Source organism: Gracilinanus agilis, chromosome 1 (genome assembly GCF_016433145.1).
Source record: "Gracilinanus agilis isolate LMUSP501 chromosome 1, AgileGrace, whole genome shotgun sequence".
Lineage (NCBI taxonomy): Eukaryota > Metazoa > Chordata > Mammalia > Didelphimorphia > Didelphidae > Gracilinanus > Gracilinanus agilis.
Window position 1 is genome coordinate 151,039,134 of NC_058130.1, and position 19,481 is coordinate 151,058,614.

Here is a 19,481-nt window from a genome sequence, read left to right on the forward strand (position 1 = left end):
GTGGAGGGAAGGGTGTCTTCCACACTCTGACTTTTGGATACTTTCTCTCTTCCCTTGACATCCATGACAGCATTCTTAATAAAAAACTAGACTGTGGAGAGCATTGTACGTCAGACAAAACACCTTCAAGCAGGTGGTTTGTTTGATTGAATGAGTCCCTTACTTATGGCTCTCTATGGACCCCGCTACAACTTTCCATGTCAAGACCCCAAATTTCCCAGAGCTGATTTTTAGAACACCCTCTTGTGAAGTATTCCTCATTCTTCTTTAACAAGCTCATACATCATAACTATTTGGATAAGTCTTTGTGTTTTTTTCTGCTATCAGTTGGCCTCTGGCATGTTCCTTTTTTCTTAGATTTTCCCATGTTTTAGTGACATAGTGTTATGTGGAGATGCAAAGCATGGAATCCCTGCATCTCCACATAACAGTAATACAGGGATTCCATGCTTTGCATCTCCACATAACAATAGGAATGAATAAAAACTCTTCTTCTTTAATTAGACTGCGTCATTTTAATGATTAAAATTTTATATACCGAGCAATTAATGTAGAAAGCAATTTCAAACATCAAAAGATAGGAAAGTTGGAGACAGCTATTTTTTTCTACATAGATGTAATCTCCAGTTAACCCAGCCTGACCTTGTCCCAAATCCCTCCTTATTTCTCCTGGGAAAGTTGCCCCTCCTATTTAACCCTTCCTTAAGGGTATGAAGGAGAATAAGGCCTCAATCAATTTTTAACGCTCTGGTTAACTCCTTGAATCCTTGGGATAAGTCTATTTATTTCAGCCTGCATTTTTCAAGTCTAGGACATAAATCCGGAAATAAACGTTTTGCTGTCCCTGTGATGCTCTTCTTTATCATTAAGGTATCATCAGTATTAGCCTTTTTATAACACTTTGAGGATTACAAAGCGCCTTACATCTATTATGTCATCTGATATCATGACGAAAGGACTATAAATGATATTTTTGAGATAGTGAGAGGCAGTAATGACTGGCTTTGGGGTCAGACCTGAGTTTAAATCCCTCCTAAGACACTTATTAGCAATATGACCTGGGTAAGTCACTTAACCTTTCCTAACCTCAGTTTCTTCATTTGTAAAATATCTCATAGAGTTGGGAAAATGAGACATAATGAGGAATTCCAAAGCACTATGTTTTTGTTATTCTTTTCCATTTGTTTCTTAGGGTTTCTTCCTATTAGTTTCATGTAAGACATGAACTGCATTTTAAAATAAAATAAACATTTTAAAAATATAAATAAGTAAAAAATTTAAAAATGAAAATCCCCACAATGGTATAGAAGCAACTAAGTGTCTCAGTGGATAGAAGTGTGAGAAGATCTGAGTTCAAATATTGCCTCAGGTGTTTACAAGCTATGTCCCCCTGCACAAGTCACTTGACCTCTTTTAACCTCATTTCCCTTATTTGTAAAATGGGGTTGGGGGGGTCATACTCAATGGCCTCTAAGGTCTCTTCCAGCTCTACATTTTATGATCTTATTATCCTTTGTCATGGATAAGAGGCCTGTCCTGAAGTCAGAAAGATGCGGGCTCTATCCCTGCCTCTGACACATACTAGTTGTGTCTCCCTTGGACAAGTCTTAGTCTTTCAGGCAATTCTTTAAAACTTTAAATTGCTGATATGCATAATTAGGGAGTTTCCATTTAAGGAGTTCCTTATGTCCAGAAATCATGGATCTGGACCAAAGACAAAAAAAAATTACTGAAATAAGGGACTTGATCAACTTTTCAATAATTTTAATATGTATGATGTAAATTTAATTACACATAGCTTTTCACATAGAAGGTATCCAACATTTTATGCTTAAAAGTTCAGAGTACCCTATATAGCATATTGTTGTTGTTCAGTCACGGCTGACTCGTTGAGACCCCGTTTTGAGGTTCTCTTGGCAAAGGGATTGGGGTTCTTTGCCATTTCCTTCTCCAATTCATTTTACAGATGAGAAAATGAAGCCAAACAGGTTTAAGGGGGTGGCATAGCTAGTAAGGCTCTCAGGTGGGATTTGAACTCAGGAAGATGAATCTTTCTGACTTCAGCTCTGGCACTTTTTCCCCCTGTGCCACCTACTGCCCTGCATGCTCTATAGGTAGAGATGGTTATCCCCACCTGGTCTGTTCCTTCTGGTGATAGGGCTTTACTTGGCTGAATTTTGCCTCTGCCTCCAGAACCCCAGAACCCCGGAACCCCGGAACCCCAGTCGTCTCCTCTGATGGGAAAAGAGACCCGAGAAGATGAGAAAGAAGCTCCGGGTGGATTCTGCTCCTGCAGAACAAAGAAGCCCAGCAGAGAAGTGAGAAGAAACGGAAGAGCAGTCAGCGAATTGACCACACTGGGATGATCGTCACGGAGACCGTCTTCATCCCACATTCGACTGGGCAACATCCGAGGACAGTGAATGTTACTGCTGGTGTCAGAGGGTGGCTGTCAGGCATTTATTGACTGAAAGTCAGCGGCGGCAGACAAAAATGATGCCTGCGCGGTCCATCAAGCGAAATGGTTAGTGTCAATGCATGAGGAGATAAAATTAAGACCTACTTGATGGTAACCAGGAAGGATGCAAAGCAGATAAAGACAAGAAGAAGAGGCACAATTGGACTTGCCACCTCGGGATTGGTGGGTGGGATGATTAGGGGACCTAAACGGAAATGTCAGGAAGAATAAAAGGCAAAGGCAGAGCCCTGGAAAGCACCCGTCTTGGGTCGGAGCTGACGGAACGTCCGGCGGGCTGGGACGCTGCCATTTGGATTTCACCAGGATAGGGCCGAGTCTTGCCCGCAGTGGAGGCGTGTTGCCCCCAGAGGGGGCGGTGAAGGGTCTCTTGTGCCGAGCTGCCCGCCCGCCCTTGGACGCGGCTCCTCTTCTCTGCGGCTCGGTTTCCCCCTCTAGGAAACCAGGCGGTCGTTCCCCGTCACGAGGTGCCGTGACTTACTTTTGCAAGCATGACACGTGGTTTGTGGCTCCGTCATTTCAACTGTTTCAGACTTTTTGTGGCAAAGATACTTGAGTGGTTGCCCCTTTCTTCTCCAGCTCCTTTTTATAGATGAGGAACTGAGGCAGAGTTAAGTGACTTTCTCAGGGTCACATAGCCGAGGCCAGATTTGCACTCAGGAAAATGAATCTTCCTGACTCAGGTCTGGCACTCTTTCTACTGGGTACTATCTAGTGCCACCACATGTAGGACAGGGTGGAAGAAATGTATTAAACCTGTCTGTTGTGAGTTTGGTAAAAGCACCTCCCCAGAAATCGTAGGCTTATCGGTCAAATAAATGTTGCCTGTGGGACTGTTTAAGTCTGATTCCTTTTTTTTTTTTTTTAACCCTTACTTTCTGTCTTAGAATTAATGCTTTGTATTGGCTCCAAGGCAGAAGAGCGGTAAAGGTGGGCAATGGGGGTCAAGTGACTTGCCCAGGGTCACACAGCTGGGAAATGTCTGAGATCAGATTTGTACCCAGGAACTCCCGTCTCTAGGCCTGGCTCTTAATCCACTAGTTGTCCCCACCTAGTTGTCCCCAGTCTGAATCCTTCTTGAATTGATAATTAATTTAGGAAATGATGAAATAGTTGAAGGCACACCCAGTTTTTGGGGTTTTCACCAGGAAAGACCACAATGGCACAAGGGAAACTGGGATGTCATCACTCACTAATAACCACAGAGGGTATGAGGATAAACAGCACAAAAAATACAAAGACCAATGGTGAAAGGGGGTCAGAGGCAGGTGATGTGGGGACGGGGGATGGGATGGTGAAGACAAGGAAGGGGAGAGGCAGAGAGCTGTGAATTTACTTTAAAAACTGTGGATTAGAGTTGGGTGCACATCATGGGTCCGATGGAGACGGAAGAGTCTGGGGGGCAAGGCACGAATTTAAGGTCTCATTTTTAAAGGGCTTTAGGAGGAAATAGATGAACTCTTATCTGTGCCACCTTGGGGTTAGTTCATTAAAATATCCAAATCATCTCAAAATAGTTGGTAGAACTTTAAAGCGAACACATCCATAATCATCTCAAAATGATCAGCTCCTTTTGTTGATCTGCTGGTCTTAAAGTGGATATCTGGAATTCATCTGAGATTTACCCATCAGAGGAACACCAAAAGTCTAGCCAGCTTCTCTTGATTTAGTATGTACTACCAGGATGTGAATTCTGGTTAATATAGGATACAATTTGTAAATTTTGCTCCCTTGATCTTTGGGACAGTTTGTATGAGATTTTCAGGTTTCCCTTTGTAATCTCATTCCTGCTAATTTTTTTTAAACCCTTAACTTCTGTGTATTGGCTCATAGGTGGAAGATTGGTAAGGGTAGGCAATGGGGGTCAAGTGACTTGCCCAGGGTCACACAGCTGGGAAGTGTCTGAGGCCAGATTTGAACCTAGGACCTCCCATCTCTAGGCCTGACTCAATCCACTGAGCTACCCAACTGCCCCCCCCCCCTTATTCCTGCTATTGCCCCCTTCACTGGCTATTTATAAACTGATTTACTGTATTGGCCTTGAAGGAGGGTAGGGGGCAGTCAGGGGGACCAGAACAAAATATGACACACACATTTAATACCCATTCCAAAGGGAGGCTTCTGCTACTTTAGACCTAAACCTGGGGTCTCCCCTAGACACATGAATGGTCTGATGAAGTTTACTACAAGGAAACAACCCTCCTTGGAACAGACCAGTTCTTGGACAACACCAAAGTTATTCCAAAGTTAAGACATTTTCCACTCACCACCCAAACCATCTGATGTCCCATCCTTATTGAGCAACTTCCAAAATAAAGTGGCCTTATTTCATAGGCTCCTTTTGCCACCTGCCCTAAAGCTGTGTAAAATCCTACATATGTTTATATTTCCCTGTTCTGCAAAGTTGTAGCCACCTGGCAATGGTCTATCGACTGATGCTAATTAAACTTTTTATCTTCTAGTCTTGTCTCTTGATTTATTGACCTCCAGTCAAACCTAGGTGGAAGGAATTACTCCCTAGGATGATCTTAGGAGCTCTGGGCTGAGGAATTCCCCAACAATAGCTAAGACCTGAATTACAATCAGATATTTTTTTACCATGCCTTGTTTTAATCAACAATATAACTGACATTCAGGCAGTTTCAAAAAGCAAACAATGAGCTATAAATTATCTTGACCAGAAAACTTTTTAAGGAAAGAAGCACCTGGGTACAAATTAGTACTTCAACTACATCCCTTCTCTGAAACTAGCTGTGTGACTATGGGCAAGTTATTTAACATTTTCAAGCATCAGTTTCCTCATCTGTAAAATGAGGATAATGTGGTACCTACTTAAGCTGTTGAGAAGAAAGACTTTTGTTGAAAAATCTTGTTTTATTTTTATTTTATTAAAACCCTTACCTTTTGTCTTAGAATCAACACTGTGTATTGGTTCTAAGGCAGAAGAGTGATAAGGGCTAGGCAATGGGGGTTAAGTGACTTGCCCAAGGTCACACAGCTAGGAAGTGTCTGAGGCCAGATTTGAACCTAAGATCTCCTGTCTCTAGGCCTGACTCTCACTCCACTGAGCTACCCAGCTGCCCCCCAAAATCTTGTTTTTAAAAATAAATGTTAAGTTGTTACTACTGCTAGTTAACATTTTGTTATTCCTGGCTCATTACCTTTCCATTTTTCTCCCTTATTGGCTTTAAAAAGAAGAAGCCCTATCTTTTTCTCAGTTGGTTAGTCTTAGATTCTTGGACATCAGGGGACCAAAGTTGCCACAGTTTCACTTATTGTCAAAATTCTTCCAGGAGAGAAAGAAAGTTATAATGAAGAAAGGGCTGGGTCAAGACACTTAGGTTCTAATCCTGACCCTAAAATTCATTGAGCATTAGTGTGTCAGGCCCGATCTTTCTGAGTTCAAATCTGGATTCAGATACTTACTTGTGTGACCCTGGACTAGTCACGTAATCGTGTTGCCTCAGTTCTTCATCTGTAAAATGAGCTGGAGAAGGAAATGGCAAGCCACTCCAGTATCTTTGTTAAGAAAAACCCCAATAAGTTGGACATAACCAAATAACAACAAAACTTAGCTCTGTGACTACAGGAAAGCTTTCTAAACTTTCCGAGTCTTAATTTCCTTATCAGTACAATGGGGATATTTTACTGCTTGTATTTCCTGCCTCACAGAGATCATGTGTGGGAAGCCAATAAGAGAATAGATAAAAATCTGAGACTCCTCTTTTGACTCCTTTTCAGATCCACACCTTTTCTTAATAACATTATAAGTCCCATTGGAAAGCTTTAAACAAACCATCAGTTACCGGGCTAACAATTTCTCTACAAGAAAATTAAGATCCCTAAACTCTAAGAATATTCCTAAGCCAGCCAAGGTCAGAGCTAGACAAAACTTTATCCAACCAGGTGCAGTCCTCCCGATAAAAAATACAAGACTCGATTCACTTATGATATCTATAGAATATAGTTACGATTCTCAGAATTTGCTTGCTGATATCCAGGTGGCTAGAATTTGACCTTGGACCCTGTTCTATCTTTACTTTGAAGCCTCCAAGGATTTTCTTTTGTATAATTTGTAATCTCTACCAGCTGTAAAGTTTTTCTTTGTGTTCTTTGTGTGAAAATAGCATATAATAAACTCCATGCTCCTGGAGACAGAGCTGGAAGCATGAGCTAAAAGACAACTCCTATGTTCAGTTATTTCCTTTTCAACTAAACTGTCCTTTTAAGGTTATCAGAGATGATAAAAAGATCTCGAGAATCTTGTAAGGATCTCTGCTGTGTAGATGCCAGCTACTATTTTGCAGTTGTTAATTATCCAAATGAGATATATCGATTCTTTGTCTTTTATACAGGCAACCTGGTGCATTAGTTTTATTTGCTGTTTCAAATAACTGCTGTGTATTGGAGCTAGACACTCTCCTTTCTCAGAGAAATGAATGAAATTTTTACTGATCCCTGTGGGGTGTAGAACCACTGGCTAATGGAAGGAAGAGTAGTGGGTGTTCTGGCTGGTCTTCCCTGTGCAACTAAAGTAATTCCATGCATGTTATTTTCTGGTAAATTTAAGTTATAGAAAGGGAAGAATGTGGGGAAAGAGGATCAAAAGCATCTCCTGGAAACTATGGCAGAAAAGAGGAAGAAAAGGTAAGTACTTCTGTCTATTTTGATTGAGTTTTCCTTTTCCTATTGCTTGCTAATTCATTTAACCAGATCCTACATTTTTTTGTCTCTTCTTCCATTTTGACCTGAAAACCTCAAACTCTGACCTTAGTTTTGCTCCTTAGATTCACGGTAGCCCGACATGTTCTCTTTCTACATTCATTGGAGCCCCCACTGCAAACACCTCTTGCCCTTGAATGGGCCAACCCCTAGTCCTGAGCCTGCTATGGTCCTCTTGCTGCTCCTGCAACTGACTGACATTGTTTCTTCATTTGTAAAATGAGAGGGTTGGATTAGAGATGTTTGTAAAAATTCTATGATTCTCATTTGTCAGTTTAGGTGGAGCTGACCATAAAACATTTTTCTCCCTTTGTTCAAGTTCTCTTCAGGGTCATTTTCACTGATTTTAAAGCAGTTTGTTTCTCTGTAACAATATGGAAATATGTCTGTGGGAGGCTTTCCCCCCCTTTAGTTAGAAGCAAGAATGTAGATTAAGGAAGTTGGCAAATTTTCATTTTACCTTTCTTCATTGTTTTCCATCTGATTGGGAAAAGCTGCAAAACTGAGTAACAATTTTATAGCATCAAGGTATCCATTGTTACAGGACCAATGCAGCGCTGTTCTGCCCTGTGAACAAGAACAAAAAGCAAACACTTCTAAAGCAAAAGGGTGTTTAGGGTTTTAAAAGAATATGTTATTGTGATAACTTAAGAAGATAGATATCTCCATGTATCTTCAATTTAAATAGTAGAAATGTCTAGGAGTGGGTGTGGGGAAGGAAAAGGAGGAAGGGAAAATAAAGAAACTAGACCTCAGAAAGAGTGCTTTTGAATTTGAGCTTTTAATATATTTGGAAGGAAGTAACCACATATGAAAACCTACTATTTGCTAGGAACTTTACGAACATAATCTCACTTGATCCTCACTACGACCCTGGAAGTAGGAGCTATTATTATCCCCATTTTACAGTTAAGGAAACTGAGGCAGGAAGAGATTAACTAAGTTGTCCAGGATCACAAAACTGGTAAATATTTCAGGGTGGATTTGAATTTAGGTCTTCCTGATGCTGGGTGATATGCGCACTCTCTCTCTCTCTCTCTCTCTCTCTCTCTCTTTCAAACCCTTACTTCCTGTTTTTGTAGCATCTCTAAGACAGAAGGGCGAGGGCTAGGCAAATGAGGTTAAGAGACTTGCCTAGGGTCAGATAGCTAGGAAGTATCTGAGGCCAGATTTGAACAGTCCAGGCCTGATGTTCTAACCACTGTACTTTCTAGCTACTCTCAAGGGATAGTCTTTTAAAAAAACCCTTGATGAAGGCCTTGGGTCAGTTTAAATTTTTTTTTTAAACAGCTAAAAGATATTCAGAATCAATTCTGGAAAAATGGCACATAGATAATCAGACTCACCAAGATGAGACAATGAAGACCTGAGACTGATTTTCTAATATGACTCCTGAAACTTGCCTTAGTGGCTAGTTTGCTAAGGTGACTCCTGGGTTGGAGACAACACCCATGGCACGTATAAGCTCACAGAGAGAGGAGGGAATTGAATTAGGAATTTTCTTGGCATTTGTTGTTCAGTCTTGGCCCACTTTGTGACCCTGTGGACCATAGTCCATCAATACTGTCTATGGGGTTTTCTTAGCAAAGATACTGGAATGATTTGCTATTTTCTTCTCCAGTGGATTAAAGCAAGCACAGGGTATGTGATTAGCTCTGGGGTCACATAGCTAGGAAGTATCTGAGGCTAAATTTGTACTCAGAAAGTCTTTCTGCTCCAGGTCTGGTGCTTTCCTCAATAAGCCACCTAATTGCTCAAATGAGAAAACCCTTTTTAGGTCAGCACCTTCTCTGTAACTCACACCTAGTCTTAGAGAGATGCCTGAAGAAGTGAGACTACTGGCCCAAGGTCACAAAACCAGAATAAGTCACAGGTCGGACTTGAACTCAGATCTTCCTGATTGTAGACTTCTGGACTACACCATCCCTTAAATTCCACTTTGCTTTGAATTAAAAACAAACAAAACAAACAAAAACTCCAAGAAATCACTCATTTTACAGCAATACCACATCCAAGTATGTTTTCTTATTTGGCATAATTGATGTATTTCTGAAAGTTCTTGTCAATCAAATAGAAGTCTAACATAGGTTGTTGTTTTCACTGACTTCTACTGGAGTCCATTTTCTTATTTCTGGTTGGCTTTTTTTTTTTTTAAACCTTTATCTTCCTTCTTGGAGTCAATACTGTGTATTGGCTCCAAGGCAGAAGAATGGTAAGGGCTGGGCAATGGAGGTTAAGTGACTTGCCCAAGGTCACACAGCTAGGAAGTATCTGAGGCCAAGTTTGAACCCAGGACCTCCCATCTAGGCCTGGCTCTCAATCCACTGAACCACCAGCTGCCCCCTCTGATTGGCTTTTGATGGAAACTTGGGCGTTAAACATCTGACTCTGAGGGTTTGTCAAGCAGTGAAATGTATTCATTGTACAAGAAGTGTGTTGTTTGCACATTAGTATTTCAGTCGCTACAACTTAGTCACCAAGTTGGCTCTACTCGATTCTATAGCCACTAGTACAGGGTGGAGATTATGATAAGACTGGAAGCTCTTTGAGGGCAGGGCTATGTTGTCTTTATATCCTTTCTCCATCCCCACAGTGCCTAGTATGCTTGGTGTGGTCACAGGAGGTATTTAACAAATATTTGTTTAATGAATGGAGAAAAGATTTGTCATGACTAGAAAATTTTAATGTCTATCCTATATAACATATATAATTATAAATGTATAATCCAAATTATATTATCACATATAACATTCAATTATTTAATTTTTAAAATCCGTAAGAAAGTCTCCAGACATAAGAGAGATAAAATAAACTGAATATATTATAGTAAAAAAAAACTCAATCCCTACCTCTTTGTCTTGTATGTTAGGATCTGCATTATTTTCCATCAGTAAGGCCATGCAGTTAATATAGCCCCCATATGCAGCACACTGCAAGGGAGTTCTTCCTGCATAATCTTGAACATTTGGATTGATTTTATTTTCAATCAATATTTGACACACATCAGCATTTCCTCCCAGTGCTGCCCAGTGCAGAAGAGAATGGCCATCTTGGTCTACTAGATCAACCCTTGCTCCACCTGTAATAAGAAAAACAAATGAGATTTAAAACATCTAATAAATGGAAAAAAAAGGAAGCATGGTGGAGGGGACAGAATGGAGGCCATGGACACTACCCAGGTTGATGTCCCATCTATGATATCTACTAGTTGTGTGACCACAGCTGAGTCCTTTAACATTTCAACAGCCCTGAGCAACTTTGTAAGGGTATAATTGGTAGAACAGATGCCAGTCTATATTGGTACAAGATGCTTCTTCACCAGAAATTCCTTATTCTATTGAAATTACAGGTCCTATCCAGCCCCTCCACGCACATCCCTCCCTTCCAAAAAAAGAAAGAAACAACAAAAAAAGTCCAGAAAACTATCTGGGTCATCAGAAAAGAGTGAAAGAGGAACAGTCAAAAGACCGAATGGATGAATTCCCAAACCTTGGTAAAATGAAATTCTGTGTTCAAGATACTGAATAAAATATCAACATCTAAACATCCTCGTTTCCAAGGTTATTTCTTTGACTAAAGAGTATGTTGTCTCTAGAGTCCATGAGAATTAGGGGATAATCTGCTGGGCTTGGAATCCTAAAGACCTGAGTTCAAGGCTTGCCTCTACCACTTACTAACGGGTATCTGGGGCAAGTCACTTAACCTACATGTGCATTCGACCTCTCTCAAGGACTTATCTACTAAGTCACAGACACATTGTGGTCTCTATTGCTGGAGGGAGTTCCCATTCCAGGAGATCTTCATCCTTTCAAAAATCACAGATCCTCCTTTTATATGCATAGTTCTTTGATATAAAATATGTCTATGTCTCAGAAATCAATTACAAGTTAAAACCTCAATTTGATTATATTCCCTTTCAGACCTACAGACTTCTCTTAGGCCATTTGGTGAAAATCTCTAAGCACAAAGGTCTCATTTGCATTGTGCTCCTCAAGTGAGGGAAGACTATAAAAAGAGGATAATAATAGCATCTTCCTCTCAGGGTAATTGTGAGATCGAATGGAATAATGTATGTAAAAGTCCTTGCAAACCTGAAAGCCCTATATAAATGGAATTATTATTCTTTAGTAAGAGGCTGCTTGGTATAGTAGACAGAACTGACCTCTGAACTAGGACTATCTGGATTCAAGTCCCAGATGACACAGACTGGCTGTGAGACCCTGGGCAAATCATTGGACATCTCAGTGCTCTGGGAACTCTCTGACTAAATTTCAGTGAGGGTGCAGACCTATTTAGTGGAGGGAGTTTTCTCATCTGGGAGTCCTCTAAACCAATGAAACCGCTGGTTCAGCTCCTATTCCTATCACAGTAGAGATCTTATTATATAATAACCAGGGTTGTCAATCACATTATATCAATCCTTGCACATTTATTTAAAACTCCTACTATGTGCCAGGCACTAGAGATAGAAGTACAAAGAAATACAAGGTTACTTTTGTTGGTTCATTCTCCTTGTTCCCTGTCTCTCTGATACCAAAACACATGTCGAAAAAGGAAATGAAAAAAACATTCTGTCCAATTTTTTCAGAGGTTTGGTGACATGCAGCTTACCTTCCTGCTGTACTTTGAAGATTTTAAGCATTCGTTTGTCTAAAAGATCGATCAAACAATGATTTCTTTCCATGTATGCACTCTTAAAATATCAATGGAAAATCAACAATCGGCACACAGTATGTGCTCGATAAATTCTTCACAAATGAGTGAATGAAAATACAATCCCTCTCTTACAAAGAACTCAAAAAGTTCACTAGACAGCTAGAGGCATTAATGAAAAAGGTGTTTCTATTTAAACATCTTGTTTACATTTTGTTAGAAATATTCAGCTCTGGATGAGGGCTACAGACTCTGCTTGAAAATGATTTCTGAATAGCCCTCTTGTGGGAGTAGTTGCAAATGATAATAAGAAAAGAAATTTTGTTGAGTGAAAAGTTGAATTATTATTATTTTTTAACTCTTACCTTCTGTCTTAGAATCAATATTGTGTATTGGTTCCAAGGCAGAAGAGCAGTAAGGAATAGGCAATGGGGGTTAAGTGACTTGCCCAGAGTCATATAGCTAGGAAATGGCTGAGGCCAGATTTGAACCTAGGACCTCCCGTCTCTAGGCCTGGCTCTCAATCCACTGAGCCACCCAGCTGCCCCCAAATTATTACTTCTGAAATCTCATCCAATTCTGAAATTTCAAGAGTCTAGGTATTCTATAAAGGGTGTTACCAGAGGGTCCCAATAATCTCATTCATATATATTTGTTTATAACTGAACTTTACCTTAGGATTTAGCCTTTAAAAGAAGAGAGGGAGATAGAAATATCCAGAGAGGAAAGGGAGTGAATAGAGATTAAGACTTAGTTTTCTGAAGATCAGGCGGGTATGTCTGATGCAGAGAACCCTATAGCTCCAGCGATGATGGAGAACAGAGACAATGGTGGAGCAACCAAGGATTTTCTAGGACCAAGTAAGAGATGTAACTGAGCATGAGAAACGAAGCAATGGTGAAGAAGAAGAAACCTGAGCTTTATCTTTTCCTGACAGGTGAATCACACTGAGAGACAGTGAAGTCTAGAGAAAGCTGTTGGCTCTTCATTGACATCAAATGCTTCCTCCAGTCAAGGGAGCCCTCTCAGGGAAAAACTGTGTCAAGAAGAATGAAGAATTCCCTGGAAGCTGGAATAGCCTAACACCAGGGAGGTACTATATAAGTTCTGAGCACTGAATAGGTCTCTAAAGGAGATAGAGGTCAATTGGAAGGGAAAAGGATCTTGTCTTGCCTGTTTATAGGCTCACAAATGAATTTTTTGTTATGTTAAAGCCCCCAAAATGGAAATTAATTCATGAAACTTCAGAGCTTTCATTCTGAGACATGAGTCACAATTGTATGCAAATTTATTTAAATAAATTCTACCATCTGAAAAAATCTACTGGAAATAGAAAGAAAAGAAAAATGAAGAAAGTTAAAAAAAAATAAAGTAGAAAGTTGCTTTTCTTATTATGAAAACTCCCCCCATCAACTTTGACCCAATAATTCTATTTCTGGGTTTATGCCCCAAGGTTTTGGACAGCAAGAAAAACCTATATGTATGGTAGCATATTCAGAGCACAACTATTTGTAACATCAGAAAGTTGGAAATAAATTCTGTCCCCAACAACTGGAGAATGGCTGAACAAATGATGGTATATGAATGTAATATAATTTTATAGCTCCAAAGGAGACAAAGACTATGAAGGATTCGAAGAAATATGGGAAGATTTAGATAAAGTGATAGAATTAGAAAAAGAACTAAAAGAATAATAACTATAACAATACAAATGAAAGCAACTTTAACTGACAATAAAACATCAAATACAATGGATGTGGTATGCATACAATGGATGGTACTAACATTAAAGAGAAAACAAGCAGGGTAAGCTAGAGAAGCAAATGGAGAACCACTCCAGTATCTTTGCCAAGACAACCCCAAAAGGGGTCCCAAAGAGTCCGGCACAGCTGAAACCACTGAACAACAACAATAAAAACATATGTTGAGCTGCTATTGAGTCAAAAAATCCCTATACTTTGCTTAACTACTTAAAGGAGTTGCTATACCACTTATGGATTTAAAAGTGGGTTTGTTGGAATCTACATGCTATGTTGAAAGAAAATTTAACTTTTTGCTTTCTCTTCCACTTTGTATGGGGAAAGAAAGCAAGGACTCCAAAATATTTTAGAAGGACAAGCTAGGGTCATCTTTGTACTGATTTAGAGTAACCCAAAGAGAGTGAATTGACAACCCTTAAGTAGGACACAAAGATTACTAGTCACAAAGTAAAAGTTGCTTAAAGTACTCTGAGGCCAAGGTAAGTAAGCACTTGAGGACAAATGTTTAGAGGTGGCCTTTGATTTCAAGCTAAAAATTCAGGAAAAGTAGGACCAGTGAGATTCAAGCTCAGGCAGTCTTTCAAAAATTTCCTTAAAATTTTAAGCTTTGAAACCAATGACTGGTTAATATTATTCAAGTTTAGCTGTTATAAGGGAACAGTATGGCACAGAGGATAGAGTGTTATCCTTGGAGTTAGGAAAACTTGTGTTCAAGTCCTGCCTCTGAAAATTTAGTAGCTGCATGACCTGCAAGTTCCTCTTTGTGCCTTTTTGTGACTTAACCAATTTTTTAAGGTTATAAATTATAGCTCTTTTGTGAATTGTCTTGGTGTAGACAGTCCCTATATCACGGAAATCTGGATATTTAAATACGGAAATTTAAATAAATAAGGAGTAGAAAAAATTTATGGATACAAATCTATAGAGAAAGAGAAAGTACTTGTGCTGATAATATGATATGAATCTAGGAAAATATAGTTATAAGCTCACAATATAATAAGGTAATAAATTTAAAGCTGATATGGATTTTAGAGGCCATCTAGTTCAACTTCTTCATTTTACAGATGAGGAAACCCTCAATTAAGTTATTACTCTCAAGTGTCCCATATCTGCCCATATTTCCATTCTTCCCCATTTCTTCTTTTCCTCTCCCCAAAAAGCACAATCTTTGTCCATCATCTGGAGTAGGCTGGGCGAAAATCCTAGTGATTGTTCTCTGGTTTTGTTTTTGTTGTTATTGCTGGAGAGTGCAGGTGGCAAAACCTGTGAGTTTGTCAATGTGGGGGACTCTTGGTATGGGAGTTCCTTCCTCTGCTACAGACTGATAATTTTTCTGCATTGATAATCTTAGAGGAGTGGGGAGAGGCTGTACTGAGAGGCTAAATTACTTCTTTGTGGTCACCCAGCTAGTATAGGTCAGGGACAGGACTTGGAATAAGGTCTTAGTGACTCCAAAGTCAGCAACTCTATCCTCTATACCCTCTTGCTTCTCTCCTTTGCACATGGAATTATTTGAGTTTACTGATACAATATTACCCAAAGCAATAGGTTCCAAATTTATTCTTGCCTTTTTGCTTGATACCATATATATATATATTTCACATATACATGTAGAAATACTTTGAAATGGTACAACGTTATATGTGTGTAGAACAGTATTTATATATATATATATATACACAATATACATATAACAATGTTTCTAGGCATATGTTAATATATATATTATTTAATATATTATATTTATACCATATATTATAATATGCATTATATTTATAATATATAGTATAATATGTATTATATTATATTTATTAATATATATTATAGAAATAACAATGGTATATACACAACATTTTATCTTTTGAAGTTGTTTTTCTGTGTAAAAAAGATCTCATTTGATCTTTCTAGCAATCCTGTCTAGTAGGATGAACAGATTTTGTCTTCATTTACAGATGGAGAAACTGAGGCCACATATCTAGCCAGTGATGGAAGGAGGACTAGAACCCAGGTCTCTCATCTCTTAGTCCCCATCTAGCAGTTTACAAATCTTCAAGGCAGTTTAGAAATGAATTATCTTGTAATGCTTTATTTCAAACCATTCATACAGGAATTCCTGTCTTACGCTATGGACTTCTTCACTGTCAGTGTGATTCAACATTTATTAAGTGCCTACTATGTGCCAGTCACTGTGTTAGGTGCTAGAAGAGGGGTAAATAGAGAAAACAATTCTGAGTTCATCAAGCTCACAGAGCTAACTGACCTTTAATGAGTGTCTGAATGACTTCCTTGTGCCCCATTTCACAGGCTCGAAATAGTGGTGTATGCTTCATGACGTCTGTAGCATCCACCTGAGCATTGTGGTCCAATAATAACTTCACGGTGCTGACATGGCCAGAAAGGGCAGCTGCGTGTAAAGCTATGAAGGAGGTAAAGAAGAGAAATAAAGTGAATAATAAAATCATGAAAGAAGGCGTTAGTTTCTTAATAGTTTTTTTTTCTTAATAGTTTTTTTCCCAACTTAATTCCCTAAATTCAAATGAATTTTCATGGCTTCTCATTTTTTCTTAGCTACTATCATTTTTCATCCTTTTTACTCATTAGCATCAGAGGTAGGTAGGTGGCACCGTGAATATAAAGGTGGGCCTGGAGTCAGGAAATCCTGAATTCAAATCCCACATCAGACACTCACTAGTTCTGTGATCTTGGGCAAGTCACTTAACTTCTGTTTGCCTTAATCCACTGGAGAAGGAAATGACAAACCACTTGAGCATCTATGCTATGGTTCATTGGGGTCTCAAAGAGAGTCGGACACCACTGAACAACTGAACAATAAATCACCTAAGAAAGTCACTTCTTTTCTTTCTTTCATCCTTTTCTATCTTCGCTATTCTTGACCTTGTGGCTTTGACTTTAGTTCTTTCTACTACAATACTTTATACCTCTGTGTTAGAGTTTTTTCAAGGGCTTTAAAAAAATTTCCTTTTAAAATCCATTTTGGGGTCAGGTAGGTGGCTCACTGGATAAAGAACCTGGTCTAGAGCCAGGAAGTCCTGAATTCATATTTTACCCCAGACACTTCCTTGGAACCCATACTTAGTATCACTTCTAAGACAGAAGGGAAGGGTTTAAAAAATCCACTATGAAGCTATCTATGAACATCCCATTAAAAACAGGGGATCACAAACTTTTGACTGCCATTCTTGGCTGGCTTATTAAGTAAGCTCCTTAAGGGTAAAGGTTGTTTCATTTTTAAAATATTTATATATCAGCGCCCAGCAATAGTTGGAATTTAATAAATGCTTAATGATTTGCTAAATAATTTGCTAAAAATGCTAAAAAAATTGGCAGAGCTATAGGTTTTGGAAGAAAGAAGAAGGAGAGAGCCAGAGGAGATCTTTTTGTGCAGGGTTATGTTTATGAGGATTTGGTGTTCCTGGGTATTATTTATGTATATGTGTTCATGCATATACTTGTGTTTTCTCTTGAGGAATTCTTGTACTCCAGGCTATGCTGTGAGTTGGGCACAGTCGTAAAGGCCAGTAATTGTGTCTTTTACGAGGCCTTCTGATTATTTCCTATTTTCTTTTTTTTGTAGTTTTTTTTTTTTTAGACCCTTAACTTCGGTGTATTGTCTCATAGGTGGAAGAGTGGTAAGGGTGGGCAATGGGGGTCAAGTGACCTGCCCAGGGTCACACAGCTGGGAAGTGGCTGAGGCTGGGTTTGAACCTAGGACCTCCTGTCTCTAGGCCTGACTCTCACTCCACTGAGCTACCCAGCTGCCCCTATTTCCTATTTTCCTCAGGGTGCTTGTGTCAGATGTTGGGAGACCCTTACAGCTGGTCTGGGGTCATGACACAGAGAATGTTTTGATAAATAAGATACTCACAGTTATAGAGGATCTACAAAGAAGGCAGCTATATATTTAGGAGCCAGAGACCAGATAAACTTCCCTGGGAAATGACAATTATGGCATTTTCACTCCCACCAAAGGTATTACACTTCTTTATTTTCTTTTCTCACCCAATCCATAGATTCTTACCTGTCCCTCCATATTTATCTGTCATGTTGATATCAATGTCCATTTTTAAGCTCAGCATTGTCCGAAGGACATCGTCACTGCCTTTTCCTGCTGCCCACATAAAGGATGTTCTTCCCTCGAGGTCTGAATCATCCTTCACAGAGGGATGTTTCAAAAAGACTTCCACTGTCTCCTGTAAGAAAACCTCACGGAGTGAGCCATTAACGTAATTGCTTTGTTATGACAAAAGAAGTTATCAGATATTATTGTATAACGGGATAACTTTTACTTATGGGTCTCCCTCTCTTTCTTCCTTTACCAGCTATGACAATGCAATTTCTGTTACGAGTTATTACCTATATGGTAGGCACGCGACGCGATTGATTAGGGTTTCCCTATTTTCCTGCAACCAGGAAAAGGCAACAAAGTTGTCCCCAGGACTGGTTTGGCCGCGTCTCCCCTCATGTAGGAACGTGGCTGCCCAAGGGCAGCAAAGATCCTGTTTCCTTGGAATTGGAGCCCCTCTCACTTGCCGGCTTTGGGAGGCCCGGGGGAGCCATCTGAGCCTGTCCTTTTGGCCAGCTATGGTTCCACGGAGGGGAGCTGCTTCTAGAGAAAGAAGTGCTGTTGTATTCTCGTTGCATATCCTTGCTGTGTGAGGGCGAAGTAAGCCTCTTTTTGTTAACTATTCAATGACTTATGTGTCCCAGCATGGGACAAAATGACCATTATCATCCCTTATGTTTTGCTATACTATACTATATAGTCATTATATTATACTATCTATACTACACTATATGGTCTTTATACTCTATTCTACTAATCAATATACTATAGGGAATAGGAAAGTGGCCTCAAAATGAGATTTTTCCTCCAAAACATATGATTATGTGGCCTTGGGCAAGTTACAAACTCTTGCTGCTCTAAGAAGCTAAGGTGGTTTCCAGACTTTTTGGTCTCAGGCTCTCTTTATACTCTTTTTAAAAAAGGATATTTTATTTTACCAATTACAGGAAATAACAATTTTCCACATAAGTTTTCTGAAGTTATATGATGCAAATTGTCTTCCTCTCTCTCTTCTACTTCCCTTCCAGAGATGGTGAGCAATTTGATCTGGGCTATCCATGTATTATGCAAATCTATTTCCATATCGTTCATTTTTCATTGTTCATTGTAAGAGGACACTAATATAATATATATAATCAAAATCCCCAAACAAAAACACAAATAATCTAAAGTGAAAAATAGTATGTTTTGATCTGACTCTAGCAGTTCTTTCTCTGGAGGTGGCTAGCATTCTTTGTCACAAGTCCTTCAGAATTGTCCTGGATCAGTGATAGGCAAACTCCAGCTGGCAGGCCTGATGCAGCTCTCTGAAATGTTCTATCCAGCCGCTGGACATTATTCCTCATCTGATGAATACAATGAGTAGGATACAATACAATGAAACTTCCAAAGAGTTGCCTTAGAAACAGACTGACAGATGAGCATTTCCTTTCCTTTGGCCCCCTCTTTAAAAAGTTTGCCCATCGCTGTCCTACATCATTATATTGCTGAGAGTTGCTAAGTCTTTTACAGTTCCACAATATTACTCTTTTTTTTTTTAATTTTAAACCCTTAACTTCTGTGTATTGACTTATAGGTGGAAGAGTAGTAAGGTAGGCAATGGGGGTCAAGTGACTTGCCCAAGGTCACACAGCTGGGAAGTGTCTGAGGCTAGATTTGAACCTAGGACCTCCCATCTCTAGGCTGGCTCTCAATCCACTGAGCTTCCCAGCTGCCCCACACAATATTACTCTTACTGTGTACAATGTTCTTCTGGTTCTGCTTATTTCACTCTGCATTTCTTCAT

The 19,481-nt window shown here is 39.4% G+C and overlaps 1 protein-coding gene across 1 annotated transcript in view; it reads right to left on the reverse strand.

Annotated features, from left to right (window-relative positions):
- The window catches only part of INVS (inversin), a 226,767-nt gene that overhangs the window by 34,558 nt on the left and 172,728 nt on the right, over positions 1-19,481 (reverse strand). Inside the window, exons 8-11 of the mRNA XM_044658291.1 lie at positions 17,651-17,822; positions 15,872-16,027; positions 10,048-10,277; positions 7,659-7,765 (exon numbers count right to left, since the gene is read on the reverse strand). Of these exons, the coding sequence (XP_044514226.1) occupies positions 7,659-7,765; positions 10,048-10,277; positions 15,872-16,027; positions 17,651-17,822 (665 nt within the window). The remainder of the gene's footprint in view (positions 1-7,658; positions 7,766-10,047; positions 10,278-15,871; positions 16,028-17,650; positions 17,823-19,481) is intronic.